Below are 12499 nucleotides of genomic sequence, written 5' to 3'. Positions count from 1 at the left end.
ATACCTCAAGCAATTTTCATAACCTTACATCAAAAGCAATTTCCGTGACATGTAATCTCGTTGAAACACGAATATTTGCCGCCTGATACTATCTCGGTTAAACACATTACGACAACCTATACATAAGCCCTCCCCACAAATGGAGTGTAGCATACACTTCAACTAATCATGAATATTAAGACAATTACGTAGTTAGTGGGAACTACAACCGAACTTTCAACTGTACATACAGAATTACTGCCCTGGACAATGTTAAGCCAAGGCCACGTGCGTGATTTTTTATAATGAATAATAGCAATGATGCAAAACTTTACTTACCAATTGATGGAAATATGCTGGACTGTTCCAACAGCAGTTTGAGGTTACTCTGCACAATTGTGGGTGATGCAGAATCCTTCTCGGTCATTTCACACTTTACCCAATAGTTGTAATTTACCAATTTCACTGTTTACAAACGAAATACAGCGGCACCACACTCTTAAAACACCAGACTAGGCCTCCGTCAGAAAAATAATAGAGTTCAGGGCTACCAACAATTCAAAACGTACAGTTCCCCAGCAACATCACTATCTTGACAAACCAAATTCCCCCCCACTCAGTATGAATCCAAGCACTCGGTGATCTGGACTAATGAATACCTTCAGCACCATTTTTAAAAAAGCAATTTACTTGTACAATTTCCCACAGAAATTATTAAAAGCATTAAAATACACACTACTGGCTTATAACATAGAAATTAGTTTAAAATACAATAGCAAATTCACAAATTAAATACAAACCTGGCACAATAAGCATAACATAATTAAATATTTGAAATACTGCTAATCACAAAGTACCAAAACAATAGTTCATTATGTACAAACAGGTTATTTGACAGTACAATCTTAACATATGCCTGTAGTGACTGATAAAACCACATAACCTCAGTCAGAGTTGCCAGCAATTCTGCTGATTCCCATTTCTTTGACCATTACTTATTTATCAGTCTGCACTGTAAGAAGCACAGAAACACATTACAGTTGGTGTACTTCAAAGTCACACCCAGGAATTTAATTCCTATTCGTAAATACACAAAGCATTCATTCCTCATTTTCAAAGATACGCTAGTTGACCACAGTTTATTCAAAGTAATATGAATTGAAAGACTAGTGTTTGCCATTATTGAGTAATATTATAATAAAATTACTTCTTAAAAATAACAACCATCAAATGTTATCCATTAAGATTGATGCCCTTAATTTGAAACACACAGCAACATGATATTAGTTTCTTCAGAAATTTACTGCTCAGCAGTCAATGAACACTTAAAGGATTGTGTTAAACATAAAATAATTTCCTGCTATGGTGACATTTCTTGGTCAACCCCCTTGCCCGATCAGTCGGCTTGTGACTTGTTTTTATGGAGCTACTTGAAAAGCAAAGTCTTTCAAACATATCCAGCACTCTAAAGTAATCTCAAACAGAGAATTTCAGAAGAAATTAATGCCATATGACTGCACATAATGTAAATAGTTATGAATGAAGTGCATCAATCTTGATGGACAACTGATGGGTATTATTTTTAGGAAGTAAGTTTGTTATAATGATCCTCAACGATGGCAAACAATTATTTTTAATCTGCATTACTTTGAATTAATATGAATAAACTGTTGGTCGACTTGTGTATCTTCAAAAACACTGCCCCACTCTGTAGATCTATGTGATCTGAAACCAACATATCAGAAGGAAAAACAAAAATAAATACAATTTGAAATACAGAAATAATCTTTGTATTATGTTTGATCCATATATTTTTTATATTATATGACAAATTGAACAAAGTGTCTGTATTAAAATTTCTCATGACGTACAAAGGCCTGCTGGCATTATTCTGGAAGTTGTTTACAAATATTTTGTTAAACATGGTCATCTTTTACTCTAGTGTTTTATTCCTCATTTTTCACTCCTTATATTTTGATTACTAACTACAGGAAAGTAGCAAACATTAAATTAATACAAAATAAATAACTAGTGGTAAAATGTGTTATTAGACTTCTACTCCCATAGAATGACATTTTAAGACAAAATAAAAAACAAATTTGCACACACTTTTCTCTTAGCTGTTTGCAACACCTTGTTCTTCCTCCAGCAGACTATTATCTGTAAAATATAGATGCTTTTAATAAATCAGAGGACTAAAATACAAATTTCTAGAAGGATTGCAACAAGTGCAGGACCAGCAGACTACCTGTGCTGGATTATGAGTCTGAAAAAACTGAGCACCAAACTTACTAGATGGGTCCTCCTGGGGTTATTCAAAATCTAGTAGACCATAAAACATGAAGCCATAAATTGTCGTGTGGTTCTGGATGTGATATTTTGGCACACAGCAGTGCTCTGAGAGTCTGGGACTTCAGATTGGTCCAGTGAAAGTGAAGCACATGGTGTAATGTGATACACAGATGAATGACAAGGAGAAGGAAATAACAATAAATGGTGCAGGCTCAATGGACTATCTAAAGGTTTGTAACCTGATTACATTATTGTCAAAGTAAAGGAACTTTTAAATTAAGCATGCATACTCATCATTCCTCAAATAGAAATTAATGAATAAACTATTTCATGAGTGTTGCTTTTGACAAATCTGATAAAATACATCTTAACATAGGGTACTACATAGATAAATACAAATAATCAAGAACATGCAGCAGACTTGATATTTTCTCTTGCTCTTTCAAGTAGATGTTACCTCAGACATTTTACCACTAAAATTTTGTATGAATTCTTTTGCTGTAGAACAAATTTCAGACTTAGTTTTGAGGAATTCCACTCTATCAACAGTTAATAAACTGTGATCTATCAACATACATCAATATCTATCAGTTTCAAACAAGTATTTTGATAAAGTTCAAAATGTAAATTTATAAGTGAGTGATATTCTATTTCTCACTGCTTTTGAAACCCATTTGATGCACAAAGAGTTGAGTTAAACTTTACAACTGATGCAGTAACCTTGATACCATGACTGTAGACATTAACTTTGAAACAATTCTCAAACAATGAATGCTGCTGTAACCAGAATAATGAATGAATTTCAGACACACAACAATACACTATTCCGTTAATCTGCAATCCCCCCCCCCCCCCCGCCAAATTCAATGTTAAAATTGTGTAAAAACAAAAAAGAGAATAATATGCACTGAAACACATACTATTAAGAAATATCTAATAACTGTAAACCAGCAAAGTAAATTAAATTTAAAGCACTAATAAATACTACTAGGCACTAGTACTATTATAAATGAGTACTGGCGACAAAATAGACATTTTAAAATCAGCAAACGGCAAAAAAATATACGTTCAGTGGCATTCAGACCCACAGCACCCTCAACATTTCTCCTGCACCATGGAAAGAAGCATTATTTTTTGAATTTTGTGAAATAGTTTCAGCTGGACTTGAACTGCACCGCCTGTGCATCGGAGTGGTACCATTTCTGTCACTGCTGATGGATGGAATGTCAACCACTGGTAACCCTAGATCCAGGCACCCAGAACCACAATAACCTGCTGGCTGGCTTGTGGAGTTCTGAGTCTTAGACTGATAATGGGTCTCATTGTATGAAGATGACTGTTTGGAATAGGCTGGTGTTTTAGATGGATTTATCAATGGCAGTCCTACTTCTTGGAAGGAGTTCATTGAGGAGAATCCACTCTCATCCTCAGTTGAACTTACACTAAGTTGAGGTACTGGTGGACTGCTGTTTATGGTGTCTCTAGGTTCATAACCTAACTCCAGGACAGGGGGGCTGTGTGCCTTGCATTTCTGAGGACGGCCAAGGGAAGAAGTGTATGATGGAGGTGTGGTCCTGAATCTTCCAGCAAAAGCAGATTCAAGACCACTAGTTAAGGAGCTGTTATTAGTGTTATAGTTAATGGAACGGAGAGAAGAGGCATCAAGTGACTGCCGGAGAAGTGAGCTGCAGCTACCAGTGGAAAGAGAAACAGGTTCTGGTTTTTGTTTGCTTCTACTCTGGAAAACTACTGTATGTAAATTTTTGTTGCCTGGTCCAGGTATAGCCAAGGAAGGACTACTGCAGTGGCTGTCACTAGAGTCATGGTCAAGTACCATCTCACGTTCAAGTTCTGGACACAGTCGCTGCACAAGGTCAGGTTCTCTGGTGTTCAACAATGACTGTATTGTGCGAAGCAAGCGAAATGCTTCCTGCGACAATTTATCAGGTGGAACTTCATCAGGATCTGAACGAGTCTGTCTTGGGCGGCGCCTGAAACAGAAGGAAAAAATGTACAGTATATATATTCTTGTTTAAATAGGTATAATCAGAAGTTTCTGGCTGATAATTATTAATGTACTAAGACTGAAAACTAAACTCTTCTGGTTTATAAGAATAAATGTTGTATATATATACCCAAAAACATACATGTAACATCCATTATAATAAATTTCAAGGGGCTGATTATATTTTGCTGGCAATCTATACAAGAAGAGATTTCACTTTTGACATCCACCTAGTTTCACACACAGAAGCAACCTCTTCTTGTTTTACATTCAGGAGACCACATGTTCAAATTTCAGACTGGAGACTGGCTATTTTCACAGACATTTCTTGCAATTTGCCTGAATTCATCCAAGCAAATTCTAGAATTTTAAAATACATAACTGCTTCCCCATACAGCCTTTTCACCTCATCATTCATGGTCCTCTTCTGCACTATGTAACCTATGCAGTAAGATCTGTTTCTGCAAAAACCTAAACTTCCAGGGATGAGTCATAAATAAAAACATGATATTAAAAGGCTTAATCATGAGAAACTTTTATCAATTTTAAGGCCAAACTACCCAAAATTATATGTACCCTCCCTGTAATCAAAGCTATTATAAATGTTGAAAAATATCTGGATTCCTCATTAGGAAAAACCAAACAAAGCAAAGTTTTCAGTGCATGAACATCATCTCAGTATCAGAATATATACTTCAGAGATGGAAAACTATGAATGACACCTGCAGATTTAAGACCACCACTGTTCCTAAGTGCAAGTGACAATACCTTCATTAATATCAAAAATCTCAGAACTAATTACATTTAAGGTTTTACCAAATACAATTCTAATGTTGGTATTGCTTTATTCAAATTCTCTGAATAATGTCAACGTCTAAAACCTCTTTTGAATACTCTGACTGTCCTTACATATTTTGTAAGAGACATATTAAAATGTTCTTAAACGGAATGCAGGCACTCTAGACTTTTTCATTCATTTTGCCATAAATTTGTTTTGTTTATGAATGCAGCACTGTATTAAAAATGTAATGTATAAGCTATGATATATGTTGAAAGTATCTTAGTCTGTAAATTTTCAAGAAAATTATTCCTTAAAGATAACACCACTCAACTTCAGTTTATAAGTATAAATATCATATATAAAATTATTCATTGTCTGGACTTCGTCACCGTCCTTGTTTAAAAGAAGAAACCATGACATTTTGGAAACTGACTCTGTTTCTCTATTCAGGTGAGAGATACCTACTCAGTTGGGTCTGTCAGATAGAGCTAGTCTCCATCACCTCTCACCTGAAGACGGAAACAGTGCCAGTTTCTGAAACATAGTGATAGATATTCTTTTGAACAAGAATGATAGAAAAAGTCCAGACAATGAATAATTTTAAGTGTAATCCACCACTGTCAGAACCCTTTACAATTGAATTATAAATATCATATGTTCTTAATGTCTCCTTTAATCAATAATGATATAATACAATGCAAATTGGCTTTGTGATAGTGAACTGTACCATACACATATGGCCATGGGATCAAATCCTGCTCACATTCATTTTTCATCCTACCTGACAAATTCTATCATCTGCCATGCTGGTATTACTAATCATAAAAGTGCAATATTAAGGTGGACCCCAGTGGCATAATATATTTATCAAATTTCTTTGAAGATGAATCAAGTGGACAGATGGATGGACACATAAACACAGTCAGCCCTATATGTGCTCATTTCATGCATATTAAGAAAATAATGCTTAATAACTAGCATCAGTGTCCTTACCAGGTGAAGTCACGGAAAGTGCTATAGTTGGGAGATGCCTCAATCTGTGCAATGCTTTTAGCACGTGGGAAATGAGGTTGAGTTTCATATTTTGGACATTCTCGGCTTGGTGAAACATCCACTGTGTGGACACTACGAGAACGAGGAACTCTGTAAGAAGACATTTTAATGACAAAGTATCATACTAGTCTCACATTCACAATTGTACACTAGACATTTACCTATTTTCTGGAATAAATCAATCAGTAACATGACTGACTGTGGACTGGAAAACCATAGAGCTCAATTTCTGGAGAGAGTAGGAATTTTTGTCTTTGCCAGCTTATCCAGAAGAGTTCTTGCATACAGCCAGCCTCCTATCCATTGAGATCCAAGGCATATTTCTTGGGTGTAATGGCAAAAGAGTTCAAAGATGGCTGCAAGTGAGGGAAAAATTCTGGTCTAGAATGCACAGAGCTTTATCTTGATGCCATCTATAGGTCTCCATAGCATGGTACTTAGAAACAGTGGTTACTTTTGCTCTTATATATTTTTGTGTGCAGTAGGTGCATAAATTTCCTCAAAATATGACAAAAATCATACTCTGTCAATACACACCTACACTGTAGTAATAAAGAAAATTAACACTATATTCTACATTTTACTCTTAATATAATTTTAAAAAGTTGTAGCCTCTGCATCCAAACTGGTTCTGGGGACCACCCAGCCTCCTATCCAGTGGGTACCAGGGTCCTTTCCTGGGGGGTGAAAGAGCTACCAGGGTGTGACACTAACCCCACTCACCCCCATCTAGTGCTGAAGTTAAGAATGAGTACGAGCTATACCTCCTCTCACCCAAGTGCCTTCGTGGCATATAGTGAAACAGCTTTACTTACTCTTTCCTTATTTAAAGGTTTTTAAAGTTTTTGTTTGTGAATTTCAAGTTTTAGAAATTACTATTGTCCGCGAGGCACGAGAGTACACGTGGCCTTATCAGCCGTTGCTTGTGTGGCAGGGGGAAAGTGGGTTCTGCGCATGCGCTGGTGATGTATTCCTTACCTAAGAACATTGTGCTATCAGTCAGTCAGTACATTAGCTCACGACGTACGGCCTGTATAAGCTGCGGGTGTTTTTCGGTCCGCTAGTAGCACAGAATTCTACCCCACCTCCCTCAAAGATATCAGGTCTACTCTCGTGCCTCACGGACAATACATAGTCTATGTTACAGTAGTAGTTTAGTTAAGATTCAAGTTATTCACCTGAAAATGACCAAATAAGGTCAAAACAAGTCATATTTCTTGGTCATATCTATAACATAAGCACTGTATTAAAATATTAAAGGACTAAGCAGTGCCAAGAATATTATGTTTGAGTTGTGTGTTGACTGATGAAAAACATTCACTTAACTTCTGTAATATTTAGAGACTGTTGATAGTGATTTATTAAATTACTCTTCCTTTTGCTTAAATTAATCAACAGTAAGACATAGGATGTGAGAAGACATGCATATCTACAGAGACAAAGGAGTTCTTGTAAATGCAAGATAGTTTTTCCAGAATTAAGCAAACTGAAGACAAATATCTCAATATACCTATATTAAAATTTTTCAAATCCTCATACATTCTTTAGATTCTTTTTAATCAGCAATATCCCTACCACAGGTACTAAATAGGGTGAATCATAAAGTTGCAAGTAACATAACATAATTTCACATTACACATATGAAATATAAAGTCATTATAAATATGACATTTTAAATGTATTCCAATTTTACCTTTTATAATGTTTGTCTGCATCAGTATAAACATAATGGATATGCCAGAATAAAATAAGTTAATTTGTACCAAACCTGGAAGGATCTGATTTGTTTGAGCTTCCTCCAGGGTCCATTTTGTTTTTAATCAAGTCAAGATTCTTGTATGCTCGCTCCAGAAACCTCACAACCTGCTCCATCACAGCTCGGTACATCTGCCGACTGGATTCAGCCTGAAGCATAAAAATTATATCTTCATTAGTGGTGTTACACACATTTAATCACTTATCAAATCAATCAAGAATAAAGAGGATGGAGGTAAAGACATCCCTGTGCCTAAACATCACACAATACACATTCTTAAATCTCAACAGTAGATGGAAGTGAGTGGTTAGCTTCACACTCTGGCCACTTTCACCATCAGCAACCACAGTACAGGTGGTTGGATGAGCTCAGAACTGGATGGACATGGTGGCAAAGAAAAGATTCCTTCACTCTAAACTTCATCAAGTTATAATACAATCAAAACATCACTTTTCTTTTGAGCACGACCTTCATTGGAAGCATTTTGTTATGTCATTGGATTTCTGGACTTCATCCAGTGTCTAAGATTCTTAAAAGAACACAACATTCTGAAGAAAGTCTAGAAATCCAATAATACTAATTGTTCTCAGAACACTTTGTAATTAAGCATTATTATGCCTGAAGCATACATTTAAAAACATGAAAACATGGTAAGTCACAAACTGTCCTAAAAGTCTGAAAACTTCTATAAAGTCTCTACTGGTCCCACTTTATAATACTTTCTCCTTTCTGAGAAGCTGATAGTACACTCAGTCAAGAAATTCCCCACTGTTTGTGAAACCTAAAGGTTCATTACCATGTTTATAACAGCCTGCCAACAGTTATTATTCTTAGCCAGATGAATCCAATCCACACCAGTATTCATAATTCATATAACATCTCAACATGAATGATGCAGTAAACTTGTATGTTTATTAATATTTACCTGCTTGAGTTGCCACTGCAGCGTGTCAACACGGGACTGCAGAATGGTACTGTCTATCACCTGCAAGCTTCGGCCATTCAGTAAAGGCACTGAACGTAGGTCCAAGGTGGCCTGAAGGCGTCTATTTTCCTCTAGCAGACTCTGACACTCCTAGAATCACAAAAACATGAAAGGTCAATGATTTTATCTTTTAATTAAACTTGAGCTTGGTTGGTTGGAAAGCCTGAGCAGGAGACCAATCAGAAGACCTAATCACATATGGAAGAATAATTTTAAAATGGATCTTAGGGAAATAGGGATGGAGGGTGTAGAACTGACTCATCTAGTTCAGGATAGGGGCCAGTGTTTGGCTCTTGTGAACATTGTAATGAACCTTCAAATTCCATAAAATGCAGGAAACTTCTTGATTAACTTTGAGTATTCTAACTACAGTACTGATGGTAGGAAAAGTTCAAAGGTGAGGTGGCTTCTAGCTGTAGGATGTGTGTACCAAATTTATAAAACTCCACCAATTGGACCAAAAGCTTTTTGGGGGGAGAGGCAGACAAACAAATATGATAAGACTGTATTTAGAATATGATTCCTCTGATATAAGAAAAGTGTGCTAAAGCAAGTCATTTGTTTTTTACTAACTCAGCATATAAAGAATAAAGTTGACAACTATTAATGTAAGTAAATTAAGCAGGATAAATCAACCCAATATTAATCAACTGGGATTATAAACCAATGTGTTCTGTACGGTAAGGAACGTAGTGCTCTCGCCTAGTGTTTAACAGCTTTGCTATGAAAAGGTCAAAATGACTAAACCTCAAGCTATAAATTAATTTTCTCAGTGTTAACGTGCATGAAATCAATCAAGTGATGAAATCTTGATTCAGCAGTTCATTTGAAGTCGCTTTACGGTAAATAATGAGCATGAAGTGGTAAAAAAGATTATGGAACATCGAGTCATCTACTTCTTGCCAGTTCTTAGAAGCTGAGGAGAACTAAATTCGTTTCCATATTTACTGAAAATAACTCTAAACTTCGTGATGGCAATGCAATCAACACCAAAACCACAGCTGTCGCTGTTTTCTCAACAAGAAACGCCAGGTCATGTCCATCCATTCACACTGGTTTAAGTTTCCCTGTCAACGTGCTCCATTGAGCACAAAATGGGGGCGTCGAAAGTCAAATGACCATCCATATGAAAATAATCTTAAACAGGCAACTATTATTTGTTGTCAATGCAAATTCTTAGCAAAGTTATTTAGTCCATTTCTACTGTAACAGCAAAGGCGCCAAAGGCAGGAGAGGATTCGTTAAGTGTGAAAACAATCAAATAATTTGTTTTCCTAGAAATGTGAAAGCTGGTGAGATAGCAATTGTCCATCTTCAACAGGGCAGGGGTGGCCAGTCTCATTTAACATGAAGTCGTTACCATCTCCCGATAAGTTGTAATTCATTTCACGGTCCTTACTAATTGAAAGGGCTGGCATTTAATCGGTTAACAAAGCCTCCGATTTAATAAGCCCGATGGTTCATTACCGTATTCACAAAATCCCTTCATCCCCCCCCTTCGCCAGGAGCCAGTTAACTCAAGTTCCAAACTTCAAGTCCTGTTTCTTTAACATCCATTTTAATATTGTGTTCCTGTCCACACCCATATAGCACATTCCCTAGAGCAGCGCTTCTCAAGCTATGGTCCGCGTACCACTGGTGGTACGCGAACTAAGTAAGAAAATCGAAAGATAATATTAACATAAATAAGTTTTCCCTGAACGCATTTGGTTAGTGGTACACTTAACGTGTTAAATTAGAATTAGTGGTACGCCAGCGAAAAAGGTTGAGAACCCCAGCCCTAGAGGCTTCGCAACCAAAACTCTGTGTGTATTTCTAGTTTCCCCCATGTGATTTATGTCCCGCTGATCTCCACGTAATTTACAGGGAGCAGAATACAGCATATCAATTGTTAAAAAAGTACAACACAGGTATTGAATCCGGAGGTCTAATCACTTGCACCTCCAAAAAACATTCGCCCATGAATAATCGAGAACTGACCTAACAACTATTGATCAAGGTTGTTAAAATGATTAAGCTTTATGCTGGCTCCAAAATGTATAATCACGAGCTGAACAAAGCCAACAAAGGCACTGTTCTTTCGTCTATCTTCTGTAGAATAATTTACATATGTTGATTTTCCCTTGCAGGTTGGATTTCATCTATCCCTCCTCCGCCGCCCACTACAACCGTGGTATAATTATGTAAAAACCGGAGTCACGCTTGGCCTGCCGTGCATGAAGAGAGCTGTTGGTGAGGAGGCCCGCCCCAGCCCAGGGCAGGCAAACCATACAATACGATATGGGCGCAGTCCCTTCCACATTTATTGCAGGGTACAGTCCACGTCACGGCCAAATATCCTTCGCAAGAAATGGTAAAGTTTGTTGGACCACAAAACTAGGTCGCTGAACCAAATAATACAGCCTAATGATGTACTTTAATTGCAATACGTTAACTAAATTCAAGGAGTGGTGTCATTCATGAGAAGATGATCGTCGCTCAATGTTTACTTCGGTGTTCACAAATACACCGGTCTCTATCCTGAGCCATATCAATCCAATTCAAGTCCTTCTACCATATTAACCCAAGATTTATTTTAATATCATCCCAATTACACCAATGTCTTATGAGTGGTCTCGTCTATTGAGATTTTCCAATAAAAATGTTGTAAGTATTTCTCATTTCCTTATGAGCCCATCTCGACGCCCTTGATTTGATAATTCTATAGTAATAACTGGGGAAGAGTACAAATTACTGAGGTTTCCTACGCATTGTTTCAGAACACCAAATTTCGTAGCATTTTAAATGTTACTGCGCCGATAGCATTAAGACATTCAGAACTTGTCGCCGCGCCATATCTGCAACTTATCGTACAGCCGTGCTTAGCGTGTAAGCTAACCAGGAAACGAGAGAGTGTGAGTTGGATTCAACTGGCTCGAAACAGGGACCTGTTGGATTTTGCTACTACCACCAAGATCTGCACCGGCGGCGGCTCCAGGCGGGCTCGCGCCCTGACCCTTCCGCGCACACCGCCGCGGGCTCTTGTGATTTCTCAAGAAGGACTCTGCTTCATGGAGTAATAAGTTTGTTAATTAAATTAAACCTTTCCTGTCATCATTCAGAAGCTCATACTAAATTTTCAAAAAAATCATTCAATAATTACAGTGAAAATGTAACAATAAAAGTGGAATAAGCAACGCATATTAAATTTTGTTCGGGAAACCGATAAATATTGTAAGAATTTCAATTGTACTTATCCGTGCTACATGCACAGCCCGTTTAACTATTCTTGATCACCTGGTGAACATAACCTTGTGCAAAGACAGGCTGAGCACAAGATTAAAGATGTGACCTCTCTCGAACAACTTTCGCCTGAATGCAATATCGACCTGATGGCATGCGGTTACTGGGGATAGTTGGCTGTCTTGTTTAGAAGGCAGACCGGCGGTCGGCTCGCTTCTCACGCTCCTCTTTGGAGCTGCATTCATAGAAAAGACAATGTAGCCAAATAATCTGTGATGTGCTCCTATCACCAGCCAGAGGTGATCTCATTCCCACCTTTGGCAGGCCATCCATTGTTAACGTGCAGCCGTGACATGAGTTCTCACATTTTTAAGACCGAGAAATTTATTTTCTGACTCCTGAGTACGGCCGAGGTAATTAAAAAAA

At 37.3% G+C, this 12499-nt stretch overlaps 2 protein-coding genes across 4 annotated transcripts in view; both read right to left on the bottom strand.

Moving 5' to 3' along the window:
* Pdp1 (PAR bZIP family member Pdp1) overlaps positions 1-564 on the bottom strand; it is a 128350-nt gene extending 127786 nt beyond the window's left edge. The window contains exon 1 of one of the 3 annotated variants that reach the window (XM_087346707.1): positions 319-564. In XM_087346707.1, the coding sequence (XP_087202833.1) occupies positions 319-406 (88 nt within the window). In that variant the 5' untranslated portion in view covers positions 407-564. The remainder of the gene's footprint in view (positions 1-318) is intronic. The other 2 variants (XM_087346709.1, XM_087346706.1) reach the window with 2 other exon arrangements.
* Positions 565-1642: 1078 nt separating this feature from the next.
* LOC110836326 (uncharacterized) overlaps positions 1643-12499 on the bottom strand; it is a 36006-nt gene continuing 25149 nt past the window's right edge. The window contains exons 3-6 of the mRNA XM_022077419.2: positions 8792-8941; positions 7879-8015; positions 6051-6200; positions 1643-4262 (exon numbers count right to left, since the gene is read on the bottom strand). Coding sequence (XP_021933111.1) covers positions 3350-4262; positions 6051-6200; positions 7879-8015; positions 8792-8941 — 1350 coding nt within the window. The 3' untranslated portion in view covers positions 1643-3349. The remainder of the gene's footprint in view (positions 4263-6050; positions 6201-7878; positions 8016-8791; positions 8942-12499) is intronic.

The sequence above is a fragment of the Zootermopsis nevadensis genome, unplaced genomic scaffold (genome assembly GCF_977971745.1).
Source record: "Zootermopsis nevadensis isolate Lab colony 2312 unplaced genomic scaffold, Znev_1.0 Znev_ptg000010l, whole genome shotgun sequence".
NCBI classification, from domain to species: Eukaryota; Metazoa; Arthropoda; class Insecta; order Blattodea; family Termopsidae; genus Zootermopsis; species Zootermopsis nevadensis.
Note: the sequence above shows the minus strand (reverse complement) of the source record. Positions and strands in the feature narration are given on the sequence as shown.